General features: G+C 32.3%; 1 protein-coding gene across 4 annotated transcripts in view; it reads left to right on the forward strand.

Annotated features, from left to right (window-relative positions):
• nAChRalpha6 (nicotinic acetylcholine receptor alpha6) overlaps nucleotides 1-20,743 on the forward strand; it is a 389,695-nt gene that overhangs the window by 194,882 nt on the left and 174,070 nt on the right. For all 4 annotated transcript variants that reach the window (XM_076530284.1, XM_076530283.1, XM_076530281.1 and 1 more), the window contains exon 5: nucleotides 1,757-1,866. In XM_076530284.1, the coding sequence (XP_076386399.1) occupies nucleotides 1,757-1,866 (110 nt within the window). The remainder of the gene's footprint in view (nucleotides 1-1,756; nucleotides 1,867-20,743) is intronic.

Here is a 20,743-nt window from a genome sequence, read left to right on the forward strand (position 1 = left end):
TATTAGTTTCATTAATTTTACATAATGAAGTTGTCCAATACAGCATAATAATTTACGGATATGATTCATCATGTTTTCAGTATTATATTCAAGGTCTCACTCTGAAAAAATTAATGAAATTTGATGATGAAACGAGTAAACGTACAAACTGCACTTGGTATACTTACATTTATAGCTAGACGTGCAATCTATTACATGTGTGCATATTTTAATATTAGTTTCATTAATTTTACATAATGAAGTTGTCCAATACAGCATAATAATTTACGGATATGATTCATCATGTTTTCAGTATTATATTCAAGGTCTCACTCTGAAAAAATTAATCAAATTTGATGATGAAACGAGTAAACGTACAAACTGCACTTGGTGTACTTACATTTATAGCTAGACGTGCAATCTATTATTTGTGTACATATTTTAATATTACAGTTTCATTAATTTTGCATAAAGAAGTCGTCCAATGCAGCATAATAATTTACAGATATGATTTATCATGTTTTCAGGATTATATTCAAGGTCTCACTCTGAAAAAATTTATGAAATTTGATGATGAAACGAGTAAACGTACAAACTGCACTTGGTATACTTACATTTATAGCTAGACGTGCAATCTATTACATGTGTGCATATTTTAATATTAGTTTCATTAATTTTACATAATGAAGTTGTCCAATACAGCATAATAATTTACGGATATGATTCATCATGTTTTCAGTATTATATTCAAGGTCTCACTCTGAAAAAATTAATCAAATTTGATGATGAAACGAGTAAACGTACAAACTGCACTTGGTATACTTACATTTATAGCTAGACGTGCAATCTATTATTTGTGTACATATTTTAATATTACAGTTTCATTAATTTTGCATAAAGAAGTCGTCCAATGCAGCATAATAATTTACGGATATGATTTATCATGTTTTCAGTATTATATTCAAGGTCTCACTCTGAAAAAATTTATGAAATTTGTTGAAGAAACGAGAGAGTATCAAGTCCACATCTTAACTAGTTGAATTTATGAATAGAACTTTAACTGCATCGTCTACATTTTTAATGTTAAAGTTTCGTACATTTCACATGAAAAAAGTTTGTCTGACATAAAGTGAAAGTAACAATTTCATAGTAAAGTTTCAACCTTTCCGTTTTAACCTCTTCAGATATAACTTTTTCAAGGTTAGAAGGAGTGACCTAATTTTTTACATAATTCTATTTTACTCGTTTCAAATCTGTAACAATCATAAATGAATCTTGAAAAAATTTATAATTTATATAAATACCAGTGAAATCTACATGTTTGACCATTGGTGGTAAAGGATAAAATTGAAGTAACTTATAAAATAAATAATAATTTTCTTTATTATACAAATTTAAATTATACTCATGAATCCTTACAATACACAGACAAATATGTATATTGTAAATAGGATTTATATTAAAAATAGAAATGTTGAATTAACTTTCATATATTACGATCTTATTTAGGTTAGGTTAATGAACCTCCGAATTCGACAGAAATACATTTGCATTACATTGAGAGTAGAAATAAAGTAAAATAAACTATAATGAAATTTTGTTTATTACGTAAATTTAATTTTAACATTTCGACAGAAAAAATGTATATCTGAACGTCACAGAGGGTGCACAGAATTCCGAATAAAATTCAAACAATATGGGAAGTAATTAAATAGAAGTTTTCTTCATTATGCGAGGTTGTTTGTTGTTTGTTAACGATGTTGTCCGACTGTTCCAGGAATGGATGGACTACAACCTTCAATGGAACGAATCCGAGTACGGAGGCGTGAAGGACCTTCGAATTACACCAAACAAGCTTTGGAAGCCAGACATACTCATGTACAACAGGTAACTGAATCTTGCTCCATTTACATAGGAAATTCAGTTTAGCACGGTAAATCGAGAAACTCAATTAACCTGGGTACAAAGTAAAAATTCCCATCAGAAAGATCGAACCTATTCTTTCTTCGTTAAAAAAAAGCGCGAACGTTTGCTTAAATTTAATTTACACCGAAGTGTTCCCGGAATAAAAAAACGATTCCTTTTTTTTATCGGGCACGGTACAACGAGTTTATTTGATAATTCTTGAAAAAGAAATTCAATCGGGTGATACAGAACGATGAGTTAATAGAATTACACTATAAAACATCGCGTTCGTGTTAAATTCCTGGAGGACTATAGAAACTGGAGTATTTGGAAGCGTGTTTCGGATTTTTCGAAATTTTGAGTCACGAGTTGCTTGATTTTGTTATGTTCTCAAATGTAGATCATTCTTTTTATATGAGGTGAAGTTATTTTAACGAGCAAAATATTTCAGAAAGCAAAATTATGCAATTTTATTAAATTATAAATAAAATTTTAGACAGTAAGGTTCAATGAATAATTGTTTGAATAATGAAAACTCTTTCTGTACGAAACTATATATTTGTAACAATTTTTGTTTTATGTAATAATAAATTATGAAATTTAATAACCTAGAAAATTTTATTCATAAAGATCATAGTAGATTTTCTGAATTATTAAATATTTCGTGACGTGCATTCTTACACTGTTGAATTTATTTCATAAATTTTTATTCGATATTGAATTGCAATTTTTATTGCAATTCTGTGAGAGACGAAACAATGTAAATGTTGAAAAATACAGTTTGATATTGACTGTATGAAAAAAAAAATTTGTGCTCAGCCAAGTTTAATAGAAAATTCCAATTTTACTAAAAAGCAATTTTATGGAAATCAGTAGAAATTTTCATTTCTAATTTAATTTATTGTTATTCGAAAAATAATGCTCTACAAGCATATGAAAAATTGTAAACTATCCATTGCTGTACACTTTTAGTGAATAATTTAATTTAATGTTTAATGTTTTTAATTTTTGTGAGAAGAAAAAATATCAGTCTAAAAATTTCGATCAAGTCTATAAAAAATCGAACAAAATCAATAAATCGGATAAGTTATACCTAAATTGAGTTTTTTAATTTATAAGTGAATTGAAAATACATTAAAATGATCTTGCAAAATTTTCAATCACTTTTATATCGAAACGTGGAAAATATCAAAATGGTCGAACACGACAAAATCGAGCTAATTCGTGGCACGTACAATGCGTTCCCATAATCCGGCACATTCTCGCTACAATTACACCCAATCATCCGATCGCAGAGATTAAAGCGTCGGAACTTTAAAGCCTGTTTCCAAATTAGGCTCATTTAATATTTCTCCGACCGACCGTTGTCCGAATTAAACTTCGTTAAAATCTCTCTTTGTTTTCGAACGTATTAAAACCGAATCGAACGAAATAAATCCATATCGTTCTGAGAATCAATAATTTAAATCTTAAAAAGAACGCCGCGGCAAAAGGGAAAATATCCTCGAAACATTCGAGGAGTTAAGATTTTAAGAATGTTTCAGAAATCAACGCCTATTGTACGTCGATCGTGAATCAATTTACGTACGTTCCTTTTTTTCCGATTCAAATTGATTCGAATCGTCGATGGTACGTAAAAAATGATCCCAGTGTTGCTTCGCATCTTAAAAGGGTTATATACACATTTTATTTCACACTACAATTGGGCATATTTACGAATAACGAATAATTTTTTTACTTAAATATAGAAAAAATTGGCTTTTATATTCGCAAATTTTATTATGAGGGGAGAGAAATTAGGAGAAACGTAATAAAAGATTGGTATAGTGGAACTACTGTACTATTACTGTACTACCATATTATTATTAAAATATTGGTGTACTATTAGAGTAGTATTACTGTATTATTATTATACTATTACTGTGTAAGTACTATAGTACTGCTATAGTATTACTACGATACTACTATACTAATCCTACACTACTACTATATTGCTGCTACACTCCTACTATACTCCTTCTATACTGCGACTATACTTCTACTATATTCCTACTATATTTTTGAACTATACTACTATACTACTGTACTACTGTACTTCTATACTAATATACTGCTATACTAATATACTGCTATACTACTATACTACCATACTACTATACTACTATACTACTATACTACTATACTACTATACTACTGTACTACTGTACTAGTATACTACTGTACTACTGTACTTCTATACTAATATACTGCTATACTGCTATACTACTGTACTACTGTACTTCTATACTAATATACTGCTATACTACTATACTACTATACTACTATACTACTATACTACTATACTACTGTACTAGTATACTACTGTACTAGTATACTACTGTACTACTGTACTTCTATACTAATATACTGCTATACTACTATACTACTATACTACTATACTACTATACTACTATACTACTATACTACTATACTACTATACTACTATACTACTATACTACTGTACTACTATACTACTGTACTACTGTACTACTATACTACTATACTACTATACTACTATACTACTGTACTAGTATACTACTGTACTACTGTACTTCTATACTACTATACCACTATACTACTATACTACTACTACTACTATACTACTACTATATTTCAACTATATTACTACTATGCTACTAGCATGCTACTACTATACAACTACTATGCTACTACCGTGCTACCACTATACAATTACTATACTACCACTATACTATTATTACTATACAATATTTGTACTGGTAATGTATTAGTACTATGGCAATATTGTACTATCACTATAGCATCACTATACTACAACTATAGAATTGCTATGATATTACTACGCAACCATTGTGGAATTACTATAATATTACTGCATTACCACTATAGAATTACTGTAGTATTACTGTGTTATCACCATAGAATAATTATAGTATTACTATACTACTGTAGAATTATTACAGTGTTACTATACTGCGACTACAGAATTTCTATAGTACCGCTATACTACCACTAAACAATTACTATATCATTACTATGTATTTACTATACTATTGCTACACTGTTATATTAGTATTATACTACGACTATATTACTAGTTATACATGTGTAGAAGTAGTAAAATTATTACAATAGTAGTACTATATTTCTGTTTTACTACTGCTGTGCTATTACTGTTCCATTACCATGCTAACACTATACTACTAGTTTATTACCTCTGTACAATTATTGTAGTATTACTATAGTACTACTATTATACAATAATATCGTTATAGGCTAAAATTTTTAATTATCAAGCTTTAATAAATAATTCTAATTCCAAACCAGAATTCAATTGTCAATCAATTTATAATAAAATTCAAACTATAATAAAAATTTGAAAAATTCAAATGAATCTTTACCAAAAAATTATTCGTTATTCCTAAATAATATCGTTTACAATAGAACAATGCCCAGCTCTGATTCACACACTGAAACACGCCTATGGTATATATATACATATATATACATAGAGTATATTATTAAATATCCCTGAAATGCATGCGTTTTCTTTAAGACCCAGTATCTTGCCCAGTGCTATTTACATATTTCTCATTTTGTACATATTTATACATCGTAGGTAGACATGCGTACAATATTCTTCCCTGCAGAGTTTTTTGATCCTAGGTCTGGTAGATTTGTACATTTTGTATAACGAATCGAACCGTTTCCCCTTTGTATTTATACATTTTAAGGTTATCGGGAAACTGGTCGATTCGTGTTTGCTATTTCGTACATTTTATACATAAATTGCGATTACGCGGAGGCATTTATTGCATTTATATCAGTCATGTTCATTTTTTCCAAATACCGGGAGAGCCACGGCGTTATTGTCAATACTTGCATTTCCGAAACGGGGCTCGAACGTTTCATGACAGTCTATAAATCGTATTTATTCTGTTCCCGATATCGCTGTATTCGGTGTCTCAATCATCGCGAAATTCCGAAACATCGCCGATAGAAATGAAAAAGTGTCTGATCTGTTCATAAATTCTTTACGTAAATACACTTTTAACACAGTGTAACATTACAGCTTCATTATTTATAAATTTAAACATTTCTGCAATATAAAATAGTGATATAATTCTCAGAAATAATTTAGGAAAAATAAATATACTTCTATAACATAGATAAGAGAATGTATAATGCACAAAACTTAATTTTCGGTGATAAAAGCTTACACAAAAGAGTAAATTTTGAGAAGGTTGATCAAGCAGGTGGAATGTTCCTAGCAGAGATGCAGTGAAAGAACGTAACGATAACACATCTGACACAGTTCCAAAAATCGGTGATAATTTTTCTCTTTCGAGTGGCAACAAAGAACCTCGGTCGACTTTGATCGATGTGGCCGAAGAAAAGTGGATTTTCGGCAAGAAGACGTCGTGGCTCGTTCCCGTTCTCAGCCACTTGTTCGCACAGCCTCCTAGATTAATTAGTTTTAGATATTAATAGGCTGCAACCGTGTATACAGTTAGAGGCGAGCTAACGGCGACGCGAGGAGCGTCGGGGCGCTCGCCGCGCGTTCTGTTAGCCCGCGAAATTGATACGCCCGCTGCTCGGCTGTCAGCCCGATTTCCATCGCTGCCGTACGGAATCGATCGACGCGTTGAATACACCGTTCGCCACTCCGACGAATTATTACGCATTCTCACTGTGAGACCACGTCACGTACCAGGCGTTGCATAGTTGCGGAATTTCCGATCCGCTCGCTGAATAATGGATTAACGAGGCTGGGCCACGATTTAAACCGCCACGACCGGACGAACTCGAAACGGTATCTTTGGATTATGCCACAGAGAACTTCCGCCCGAGTTACTGCAAGATGAGCACTGCCTTTACGGCGCTGTTTGGTTATTGCATATCAAATGGACCGAATGTGTTATATTGCGTTAGCTATGGCGGTTTTATCGGTAGACATTTATGCGGAACGCTCTGATATCTTAGAGTTACAAGCTCGTGAAATTTCTAGGGTATAACTATGCCATCAAGTTTGCGATGAGTTCTTATAAATTTTGTGGTTGCAAAATATTTAGATTTCAAGATTGTAGCGTCTTGAAATTTGTGTATTACAAAATTTGCAGTTGTTATAATTATCTCTCATCAAGGGTTCACAATTTTTATTATTCAGAATTACAAAATGTCAATTCTAAAATTACAAATTTTCAAATGTCTGAAATTTGCATGGTTTTAGAATTCGAACGTCTTAAAGTATTTAGAGATCTAAATTCTTTGACATTTTAATGTTCTATAAATTCTTACATTTAAAATATTATAATTTAAACATCTCTGGCTCTTAAAAGTTTCGCTTTCTAAAGTTTCACAATTTTCAATATCACAATTCTAAAATGACGAACTTTCAAATGTCAGATAGTTGCGAGGTCTAAAAATTTCGAAGTTCTAAAGTTTTCAAGGTCCCAAATTTCAATATTCTAAAAATTTTTAATATTCCAAAGTTTCAAGACCTCACAGTCCCAAAATAATCAAATTTCAAAATATCTACCTACAAAAATTCTTAAATTCAGAAGTCGTCATGTTCCAAAATAGCCACCTTCTGAATCTCCAAACTTTTAATGACCCGAAACCTATAAATTTTCAAATTTTAAAACTTTCGAACATCTCAAAGACCTACAATCTAAAAATTTCAAAGTAAGTTTCTACATTTTTAAATTTCCTAATAGAATAAGTTTGTAATAAAACCACCATAATTTGAAATAAAGAAATTATTAATTTAAGAGCATATAGGGTTCGACAAAATTGTATGAGATAAAAGTATGACAAAATAATGTTCATTATATATCAATTTAAACCTTAAAATTTGTTAAAAAGAACAGTTTTCTCTTCAAAATTTTCCAGTACAAAATAATCATTTGTCTATTAGAACAAGTTTCAATACAAAAAAAATAATTTGTATATTGATCATCTGAAGCTGGCACAAAATGACAGAAATATATCACAGAATGACACTTATGGCACGTCAGTTTATAGCTCAATGTTTAAAAAAAGTGACCATGCGAACTTTTCATTGATGTTCTTAATATAACATAATTAATCGATCATTATAGTAAACAACGCATCAGAATGAAAATGTTTACTATCCTCTCATCAAGCACGATTTTATGACATAAAGTTACTACACAATACCCATTTCACTCTAATTTGAAACTTGAGATGAAAGTGACTTCCTAAATATTTCCATAATAATCACAATACAGGTTAAGTGGATCTTCGTTAAAGCAAACAATGGATTATTAAATTTACACCTTAGCAACATCTATTGTTTGCTTTAACAAAGATCCATGTTGTATTAAGGATATTAATGAGACCTTTACGTAGTCGTTTTACTTAAACTTTAAGCTTCAAATTGATGTATCACAATTGTTGTTTTGTAACACTTTTATGTCATGAATTTGTGTCAAACGTATTCTAAAATCTGCCATTTGATATGCAACAACTTTATGGGAAATATTGAGGATTTAATTTTTGAAAAATTATTGTAGACATAAATACATTTTTTTTCGCTCACTTTAGTGTATTCAAAATGCATTTTATAACATTTTCTGATTTCTCGTACCATCTTACAATCGTAATAATTTTAAACTTAGGTATTTTTAAAGAAATTTATAAATCGATACATCGTCGTTTTATTTACTAAGTTATCAATAACCAAAAGATTTAAATTTCACAAAGATAAAATTTGTGAGGCATACAATAATATTTAATTACTAATAGCTGGAAATTTGATTTACCAAGTTAAAAAAATAGACCACCATTTTAATTAAGTTAGCAACAAATTTACACTTCAAAAAATATTTGAATCTCAAGCATGAAATTGGGCCAATGATCATAGCAGTCGACACCCATCAAAATCAATCAATCAAGCATGAAAATTGCCATACAACTATGTATCTCGTAAATGTGAAATAATAACAAAGCAAAATCGATATCAAATATTTCTCCATGAATTTCAATTAACCACCAAATTGAGAATGTAAAACATTCAACGCAAACTACCATTAACGCCGAGTGATTATCTGAAGTAGCAATTGCCCGGAATCACGCATTTCCCAAAAGGACCCCGAACAATTCCCATCGAATTTCCGATCCAAGTACAAAATTTCCTCATCGAATCCGATGTGACATAATCGTTAACCAGGTGCTTCGAAGGCGCAGTCCCCAGTTCGAGTATCACCGGCAGTTTATCTCGAAATCACTTAATCGAGTTGATCCCCTGAATTCCATGAAACTTCTGTCGGATATCCGGGAAACCGTATCGTCACGCGAGAAAAAGTGCAGCGCAGACGCGTGGATCTGGCTGTTCCAGGAAAACAGAAAGAGAAATGGCGAGCTTTTGGTACAAAAGGGGGAGATAGGGAAACGCTGAATCCTCTTTCAACGACAAGTAACGACTGACCAAGTTGGTCAACCAGCAGCTAACGAGAACCTGGAGAATTTCGAATGTGAATGGGCGTGTCCCTAAAGCTGGATCGTTTCAATTAATTGAACACACGTTGGAGAAACTTCGGTTCCGACCAGTGATCCAATGGGTCAGCAGAGTTCTCCGCTTCGTGGAAACAGAGTTTGGGACTCGGTCTGCAATTTACTTAAGATATTGAATTGATAATGGGAGAAAAATAGCATGAAGTACAGTGTTCTGGGCAATGATCACCTAAATATTGGCTTGGCGGGAAGGTTATATCGTTCTTGTCAATTTAGACGTTTCTTCAATTCATGTGGAAACTTTATTCAATAAATATGTGCATGGATCTGAAGCTTTTGGGGTAGCTTGTTAAAAATACAATGTCCGCAGTGGAGTTTCGTCAAGTCGTATGAAAGTTTTGTCGTTTAAATGGTTAGAGGCGAAAGATATAAGTTTGGGAGTACTGTACTATATTTTTGGAAAGATAAATCTTGTTTGAACTCGAAAAAGATATGTGTAGTAAATGGTGTTTTGGTTTGTGAAATTTCGTTCTTGAAATAGTGCATACAAGTATGTTTTAGGAAAATATAGTTAATAAAGAAATAAAAATTCTAATCAATTCGTTTCGTAGATTGAAAATATAATTCGCATGTTATATTATTAAATTTTGTATACCAAAATCAATTACAAATTTCACATATGTAAGATTTGTAATATCTGTTTAAGAAGTGAAACAACTGTTTGGCTAATCCAATATTTGCGAAACCTAACCCAGAAAGAGTAATACATTTAAATTTATTCTAAGGTAAATTAAATAGTTCTGAAAACAAGATAAAGTAGAAACATTACAGAAATTAACAATTAACAAGGTTTTTGTTTTAATTTTTGTAGAAAGTGTATCTCATCTGAATTTAAAGCATCTCATAGACCACGCATGTGACTGTATCTGAATATTTTTAACACAGAATGAAATGAGATGTCTCAAATTTAATGAAATGACTTTGAAATCGACTCACGATTATCTTGAGAGAATGACATTTTATGCAACAATAAATTAAGCAGATATTTGAGTTCTTTCTTCAGCTGTTTTACTTTGTATAATAATTTAGAGAAGTATCGAAACATTTTTAGTTAAAGTGTTGTAATTTTTCTATCTTTATGATTGTAGAAATAAGAGGCAAAGGATATAATATGCATTTGTTAACTATATTTGAATACTTAATTATTAAATCACAAATTTTGTGGAGTAGATTAATAAAATATGTTGAATATTAACCTTGATGAGGGCCCACATCAAGGATTGAAATGATAATATAAAATTGGAGATAACAATAGAAAAATACATTAAAAACTCTTATTTTTGCAATAATTCAAACTGAAATGCTTCACATAATGGTTTCGATAAATTCAATTTCATTTATTTGTAAATAAATTCAACTTATTTGTCAATTGACAAAATTTGGTGAAAACTGAAATTCAAATTTTGTAAAATGTTTGCAAAGATTCTAATAATACACCTGATTTCTATATTAGTTTAATTACTTTAATTATTTGTTAAGATTTCTAAAATTTAGTAAGTTTAAATATTGTTTGCTTATAAGAATGGCTAAAAGGTTCAATATTTTCATAAATTAAATTCTGCCTTAAATGTCTCAAAGCAACCTAAAGTAATGTAGTATTAAAAATGACCATAATACTGTTTATTTCTGTATTAATTCAGTTATTTAAGTCGTTCATAAAATTTTCTAAAATTGAGTAACAGCAAATAGTATTTTGCTATAAAAATGAGTAAGAGGTTCAATATTCTCATAAATCAAATCATCAAATTCCCTGTTGAAGATCTCGAAACATACAAAAATATCGTAGTATCAAAAATGACCATAATACCAAGCTCCACCTACTTTTGCCGTCTACGTCAAATGTTCGAGTGTTCTCCAAAACACAGTAGGAATAAACAGTATTTTGCTAGAAGAATGAATAGGGGATTCAGCGTTTCCATAAATAAAATCGACGAATTCTCTGTTGAAGATCTCGAAGCAGACGAAAATAATATCGTAGCGTGTGCACATTTAGTAGCCGAATGTACATACCCCGGGGAACAGTTACTATGAGTACTTCTTCCAAAGAGAAAGGTGTTTCCTGCGAAACCGTAAAGCGAATCCCGAGCATCCCGCTCCAAGGTACTTTTAGGCGGTACTACTGAATTTAAGCTGCTATAACCTGAAGGTTAAAGCTTCGGGACTGGCGTACAGCTCGTAAAATCCGTTTCATCCGAACACCTTTACGGATACATGTAACGTTCTGCCTTACCAACGCGTAACCACGAATCGACCGAATTCGTATGAAACTTGTACTACCTGAATAGAAGATGAACGTATTTTACACTTTTTACGACTTGTATGTTCTGTTTGATTTTTAACTTGACACGATCCGATTCAACAGTAACACTAGTTCGCGTGATGTTTGAATACAACTTTATGACAGAAAAGTATCAGCAAATTCTTCTTGTGATATATCAATATAAAGATCGAAGCTCCAAGAAAATAATAGTGGTAAGCAATCGTTGGAATTTTTTAAATAATATGGTTAGATCATGTAACGAAGTTGATAGAGGGTAGTTTGTTAAGCGTGACAGGATTTGATGACAGCAAAGGGTCATAAAATGAATCATACCTCAATTTTAAGCTTCAAGTACAACGAAAATAACTGCGTAAAGATTTCATAAATGTTCTTGTTATAATATTATTAACTAATCATTAGAACTAATAATAAATCAGAGTGAAACTTGTATATTGATTCAATACTGATGACAAAATTTCATGACAGAAAAGTACCATAAAATGACACTTTTCGCAAGTCGATTTCAAGCTTAAGGTTTTGGTAAATTAGTTCTGTAAGGGCTTTATAAAAATTTTCAGTACAAAATGGCAGATTCTTTCTTTGTGAACAGACAATGCTAAATTATGATCTGCTGAATGCATTTGCTTCGATAATGAATCCGCCATTTTGTATTAAGTATATTGAAGGGGCACTTATACACTAATTTTCATCAAGTTTTAAGCTTTAATTTGATGTGCCATAAGTGTCATTCTGAAATACTTTTATGTCATGAAATTGTCTCTGAATTATTGCTTTTGGAAATGAGACAGTTTACACATAATGAACATATTCTATACTAAAATTGATATCCAGTCATTTTATGTGAGAAACATTAATGAGAACTATACTCATTAATTTTTGTTAGACTTTGACCTTTAAATTGGTGTGTCACAAGTGCCATTTTGTGATACTTTTATGTCATGAAATTGTGACAAGCAATTTCCCTTCCAAACTCGATCATATACGCAGCCATCTTCACAGTCTTCTTTTTCGTTTTAAGACTCTCATATTAATGATACCTGATCCCATATATAGCAATTTTTATCGCACCAAAAGCTTCAATTTGATATACAATAAGTACCACTTCATACTTTTATGTCATGACATTCAAAATTGGACGTACAAGTTATTGTCACATTATTTATATTGATCGATATTAAGGTCGGAATTCTCACGAAAGACAATCGCTAGTCAGATTCAATGGAGAGCTCAGTTTAACCGGGAAGTTCATATTGAAGCGATGTTACTTGAAAAACCGTTCTCATGACGTTAACATAACGATCGAAACAAGCTTGATGTTTGATCGAGCGAATTTCGCTGTTCATATTTGCTGAGGCAAATTTCATTTCTGCTTGGCCGTTTCGCAGGGAAAATGTTACAGGATTCGATGATAAATTTTGTCATTTCGTCCTGTTGGTTTCGACAATATTTGTTTAATCTCGTTGTCTTCGAACAGCTGTTGCGATGCGTGTTGCACGCGACGGGACGCGTTTAAAATTCCTCGGTTTCTCGTCGTACGCTCGCGCACAATCAAAACACGTAACATTGTTCCGTCAGGCACGTAATTAACATCGTTAACTCTTTCGTCAACTCGTACATGATGTGTATCAAAATCTACAAACTATGCTGTTTCGAAACGGTTCCGTGTTGTCCTTGCACTTTAATTTCTCGTAACAAGCCACAATTCATCGGAATTACGAAATTCAATCTTTTTTATTTCATCAAAAGCGCAGAAAAAAATTCCATTTGTTCGTGTAAATAGCGAAGTTTTAATGAAATCTCGAATGTCTCGTTGCGACGATGTTGATTAATTTACGTAAAAATCCATATAAGTCAAAAATTTCTGCAAATTACCTGTATTCGAATTTACTCTGTTCTCAATTCATTCTGTAAATGAATTCGTGTGAGCGAACACCTGGAGAAATTTTTAAATTTCCAAGCGTAATCTCTACATTATGTGACTCCGCCATATTGCGCAATTTCAATCCATCAAAAGTTAATATCCCTATACCGTTCCTTTACCACCATGAATTCGTCATAATCGCATTACACGCTGTTCTTGTGGTAATCACTCGGATTAATCGGCTTAAGAACGTGGCTAGGATAGGACGTTGATCGCGGCGGTCAACTAGCGATCGTTCTTGGTCCACTTTGATCCATTATTCAGCCTTGCGAGCTAATTTCCTCGGGAAACAGTTTTATTCGACATACATTTCAAATATAAAATCGTAATGCATCTTTCATTTATAATAAAAAGCACTACAATTTAGCGTCACACTATCACATTAAATAAATATTTGAACACACCTTCTATCAGAATTAATGAAATTTCATTAGAACGACGTTATATTTGCTTTTAATTCATCACTACTATATGAAATGGTTTATATGTGTGAAATGCGTTTGAATTTCCGCCAAAACCTCAGAGACTCATGTGTGAATATACATGCAAATGGCGAAGAGTATCAGATAAGTATTATATAGCTCTATAAAATTTTTGGTGTGATTAAAACGCTTAATGTGCGTTTTACTTCGGTGTACATTTTACTTTGATGTAAAATAGTGTTAATATTGACAAAGGAATCTGAATGATATACTCCGAGTTTCATAAAATTTTGTATAATTGTTCGTTAAATTTATTTACGAATATAACCGTAATTCGTTGATGCCTCTCTTTTACTTTAAATTTAACTTTTATCCGGCTCGGCCATGTGTAAGTGTTTATAAATCGTAAACTACGGCAGGTATTAAAAAATTATTTAAATATAGGTTATAAACTTACAAATCTATGTAAAAAGTTTTTGGAGAAAATAATTCTTTTATAAAAATTAAGTTGCCCCATCTTTTTGGAAAGTTTAATTTTTTTTTATGAATACACACATCTATTCTTTACAAATTCAATAATATACAACAGAATAATTATTGTGATTATTCTATACATATATGCAATTGTCATTGTTTTGTATATGTTCTACCTTGACTGTCAATTCATAGTTGCCATTTTGATAACCTTTGTAATAAAAATCACTTCTACACATGTTTCGTGTCATATTTACACAACTATAAAATTAAAATATACTTACACATAATATACAATAACAAGAAGTACATGAGCATTGTTGAAGCATTATAATGTATTATAGTAACGATTCAAAATAATTTATTCGATTTAGTTACAATAATAAAATTCCTTAAAAAAGTGCTTGAAACATAAATATTTTTTACACCAGCACAATGTAGTAAAGCTAATTCTCACATTACACAGAACTGATCTCACATTCTCATATTACATGAATTTCGCTAACGTGTTTCATGAAACAAACTACCAAATTTTCATGCTGAGAATAAAGAAAACTTATTTAACGCAAATGCTCATGTTTCGCTTCAAAACCTGACGAATTAACCTCCGACCGTTTTGAAACTCGGTTTACACAAATATTTTTAATAAATGTGGCTTTCTGCAGCGTACTACTGCTGCATTTATGAAAAATGCTCACTGAAAAGGTTATTAACGTTGCAACTGCAGATTATAGTTAATATTAAATATATAATTAATATTAATATCGGTTATATTAAATACAGAATTAGCAGCCAATATAGAAAATGTCCAAAACATAAAGTAGCAACTGTAGAAGGTGTTCTTTATCGCAAAGGACGATTCTTCACCCTCTTGCAGTCATCTAGCAAAAACAAGTTTAAAACAAGAGTTTCAGGATATGGAGTGTACAATTTATGTCAGTAAAAGAAATTTCGGAAAACAGTTTGTCCTCTTGGCGAAATAGGTCACCTATTTTACAAATAGGAACACACTTTTCTTTTTAGCATATTGTAGAGGACATCAAGACAAATTCAACACATATTACATGATATCTTTAATAACACATTACTAATATGTCGACATGTTATTTTCGTCACGGAAGCATTTCGAACGTATAATTAAATAAAGATCTTTATGTTTTTGTCGCTTGCTTGTATTCAGTAATCTCTTTAGTGTCAAATATTGTTTACATTGTCTTAAAATTAAATATACAAAAAATTTTAATATTTCACATTCTGCTATTGTAAATCGAGTAATACATTAGTAGAAGTATTGCGCAATATTTTGAATTCGCCTCGATATTCACTATGTTAAAAAAAATGTGTTTTTATTTCTAAAATCCAAAGTGACCTTGATCTCGCTATGAAAACAAACTGTTTTCGAATTGTTTTTTTACTGTGATTTATTGTAAACTCTGCACCCTGTAACTCTCGTTTCAAACTTTTTATCAGATAGCTACAGTTGGGTGAAAAATCGTACGCCATGTTAGAGATAACACCCTGTATAGAATAATTACAGATAACTGTAATATATTACTGAGTTTGTAAAGAATAGGCGCTCATAGAAAGAAGAATTAAAATTTCCACTAAAAAGTGGGGCAGGGGCATCCTAATTTTAGTAAAAGACATCTGTTTGAAAGAATTTTTCAAAAACATTTTCCATAGATTTGTAGACCTGAAAAGTATGACTTTTCAACCACTTTTTAATATCACGACGATTTATACTTACCACAGCTAATTCGGATAAAAGATTTTCTCTTAAAATAAAAAATAGTTCAGCAACGATCTACTGTTACTATTCCGAGACCACTGAACAATTGTACAAAGTTTTAAAAAAACCTGTTGTGTGTCAGATTCCCTAGAAAGAGTCGATTGGGTCCGATAGTTCCGAAAAGTGGTCCATCAGAGTTTGCGAATATTCGTCGGGTTTATTTTGGAATAAATGAATAGGGTCGTCGGTGATCGCGATGGAGTTTGTTCTGGGAGGTCATAGACACGCGGCGTCGGTGATCGCGGGTCGCAGCGGGTGGCAGCGGGCGTAATTATGTGAATAATTAATAGAGACGCGACGTCAGGCCACCCCGTTACTGCGGGCCACCGCAGCACCGGGCCCGTTGCCCGCTCCCTCTGAAACACGTGCAACACGTAGTCCAACGTTTCGGCATTCCAGCCAAACGGCTGGAATACCGGCGAACGCAAACTACTCCAGCACCGCGATCAACCCCTGGACCGAGCCACGAAATCCATCTACACCCGGGACACGTACAGGTTGACGTGTCCCTCACAGTTATGCGAACCTACGAATTCAGGATTCGACCTCAGATTGAACACGTTTGATTCTACCGATTACAGTATTCCGTGAATTCGGACATTTTGCGTGTCCGTGTTTACACTCAATTACACTTTGTACATTGTACACTATTTGTCTTACTGGAAGCAATGACACTGCGTCACACAAGTATAATATTTGTTATTGCCCGTGAAGGTGTTAGGAGGACTTCTGATTATCTTCGGGAAAGTACCTTCGAATATCTTTGTGAAGGTATGAGGGTTACCTTCGATTATCTTCGTGGAGGTGTCAGAAATAAATAGAGGAAGTTTTTCTGAGTAAAATGAGTACAAACATGACACCATTTGGATTAGTTATCGCTGGAAGAATATATTACGTTAAGAGTGCTATAATTTGTAGGTTATGTTAGTAACGTATTTGGCGGTTTCAGCTGTATGGGGAATTAGTTTTTGTTTTATATTCGGGGGAGATAGAGAAAGTTTTCTCAATAGGAATGGGCACACAAGGCCATGTTTGAAATACTTGTTTGAGTAATGAGTAGTGTTTCACAAATTCTAGTAACGCCCTTTCGTTTCGATGTTTGAAAATTATTTGTCATTTTTTTATTTTGAGAATATTACTGAGGAATGTTTCACAGTTGAAATGAATACAGATATGATTCGATTCGTATGACTCAGTTCTTCAACGTTTCTTAATTTCAAAATTTCTGTTCTTTTATATTTTTAAATTTAAACAGTTGCAAGTTTAGTGTATTTTTGAATTTTCAAATTTTTAAATCCTCACGACTCCAAATTTCCAAATCCAGAAATTTTCAAGTTCCAGATTTATAAATTCTTGAAACTTCAAATTTAAATATTTTCAACCTTAAATTCTTATATTTTCAAATTCCTAAATTCCCAAGTTCCCAAATAACCAAATTTATAAATTCTCAAATTTTCAAATTCTCAAATTCCCAAATTTTCAAATTCTCAACTTCTCAAATTCTCAAATTCTCAAATTCCCAAATTCCCAAATTCTCAAATTCGTAATTTTCCATATTCCCAAATTTCTAAATTTTTCAATTCCTTAATTCTCAAATTTCTAATCTTCAAATACCCATATTTCCAAATTTCCAAAATTCCAAATCGCCGAATTTTCATATTTTCAAGTTTCTAACTCCCAAACTTCCAAAGTTACATGTTCCTAAATTTCCAAATCCCCAATTATCTCCATAGCACAAAAAATAAAATGTTTCTCTTTTATTTTATTTTCATGCAAATTTTATTAATAAATAAACAAATTTTTCTTAATTAAAATGAGTGAAAACACTACCGTATTTAAACTATTCATTACTCAAATAAAAATACGCAGGGTGTATATACAAATTTTCAAGGTCATTAATACTTTTGAAGAGCAAAAATTTTTGTTGCACATTGTACCACATATTTGTATTATGGTGTATTGTATACCAAGAAGAGTCCATTTCCGACATGTACGATATATTACCCTTCAAATGGCCTTGAAATAAAATATCATAATATTATATAAAAAACTGAAGAAAACTAAATACATCTTTATTTCAAATTTGCTTCATTAACCGAATCAAAAATCACAGTTTTCTATACTGCAAAACAACCCTTTTCACAATTACATACTTCGACTTAGATTTAGCGAAACATACTTTCATTTACGAACTATATTTATCGTTAATGTAAAAAGAAACTTTTTAAAATTTCCCGAAAATTTCAAACACCTCAAAGAAATATGAACAAAAAGTAATTGCATCAAACAATTTAAGAGAGCTGCGAAAATATTATCAACCAACACCTGCGTAATACTAAACCGCGTATTCCTCAGAGAAGAAAATTTAGAAAAATCAGTAAAATTCCGTAGGATAAAAAGGTCAACAGTACTAGCATCAATTCCGCGACTATCCCCAGAATGCCTTAACTAGAAACATCAAGTTTTTTTTTGCCACAGAGAAACGTGGGTACACGTGTATCGTTGAACGAGACCGAGTATCTCCTGAGTCAGCGAATACCAACAGAACATAAATTTCTTCTAAAAGCAACGCTTCCTGGTGTAAAACCGCCACGGAGCGGAAATGAAAATTCTTAAATCGAATCACCGGGTGTACAGTGGCGCTGGTTTTCACGGGAACTCTAGTTTCTCGTGAGTTATCCTCGTAATTGAACCTGAACTCACGTACACACACGCACACGTGCACGGAGATATAGGACAATGTTGAAACGTGGCTCGGTGCGGGTTGTTGCACCCGCGAGGAGGAAAGTTTTTCGGTTGCGAGTGAGAGAGAAAGGAAAAGAAAGAAGAAGGGAGCGGGATTCGTGGCATGGTCGATGAAACCTCAACCGCTCGAATTTCCAAGGGATAGGCTCCCACTTAAAACTCTACGCGTCTTCTCCGAAGACGAACTTAATCCTCGGGAATAGGAACGCTGCTGAAACTCGAGCTTAATCCTCGAACGCGTCGACTAAACTCGCGACAAATCGGTTACGTAAACTGGAACGAAACGAATGGACGATCGATACGGAATCGTTTTGTGAATTCAATTGTTTCTCGTGGAACGAACCTGCTCTTGCGAACAGCTGTTGTTTCAGAATGTTTATTTTGTATTCATTCTGTGATGTGTTAAATCAATGCTTATGTGCATTTGTGACAATACTTTGATAAATAATAATTAATACGATGTAATAAATTGTTAATATTGATAATGATTCTTTCTTGTTAGAAAATAAAAATGAACAGTTAAAGAAGGTAAATGTATGGTTGAAAAAGGTAGGGCACAAAGGAAAGAAACCATTAAATTTTAGGGATTTGTGAAAATTTCAGGAATTAGAGATGTGAGGATCTAGAGATTTGGGGATTTAGGAATTTGGCGATCTTGCGATTTGGGCATTTAACGATTTGAAGGTTTAGGGATTTGAAGAGTTGGAGATTTGTGGATTTCAGGATTTAGGATTGTGGGAATCTAAGCATTTGGAGATGTAGAGGTGTCAGGATGTAGAAATTTGGCAACCTGGGAGTTTAGCTATTCTGGGATCTAGAGATTTGGGGACGTGGGGAGTTTGTGATGCAGAAATTTTGAGACGTAGGGATTTGGGGATGTAGGAATTTGAGTATGTAGGGAATTGGAAATTTAGCTATTTGGGGGTCTAAAGATTTGGGGATGTAGGGATCTGGAGATGTAAGAATTTGGCAATTTAGCTATTTGGGGGGTCTATAGATTTTAGGACGTAGGGATTTGAAAATATAGTAATTTGGGAATGTAGGGATTTGGGGATGTAGGAATTTGAGTATGTAGGGAATTGGAAATTTAGCTATTTGGGGGTCTATAGATTTGAGGACGTAGGGATTCGGGGATGTAGGAATTTGAGTATGTAGGGAATTTGAAATTTAGCTATATGGGGGTTTAGAGATTTAGAGATATAGGGATCTGGGGATGTAAGAATTTGAGAATTTAGCTATTTGGAGGGTTTATAGATTTTAGGATGTAGGGATTTGAAAATATAGTAATTTGAGAATGTAGGGATTTGAAAATTTAGCTGTTTGTTAGTTTAGAAATTTGGGAATGTAGCTATTTAGGGGTCTAAAGATTTGGAGATTTAAGAATTAAGAATTCCACAAATTTGGGGATGAAGATATTTGAAGATATTGGAAAGAAAATTGTTTCTTTCCTTTCATTTTTTCTTTTTCCAACAACAGACCTAATTTACGGGCAAAGCAAGTAACGCACAAATTCGACCACTTGCCAGCGAAGCAACTAGCACCAGTTACTGGCATATTTCATGGAACTATTTTAACTAGGTTACATTGTGTATCATTATTTTTCAAAACACCCTTTAGTATACCAACGAATGTTGAATTCGTACTGTACATACACTTAATGTGAGCATATTATG

This window comes from Megachile rotundata, chromosome 4 (genome assembly GCF_050947335.1).
Source record: "Megachile rotundata isolate GNS110a chromosome 4, iyMegRotu1, whole genome shotgun sequence".
Classification (NCBI taxonomy): Eukaryota; Metazoa; Arthropoda; class Insecta; order Hymenoptera; family Megachilidae; genus Megachile; species Megachile rotundata.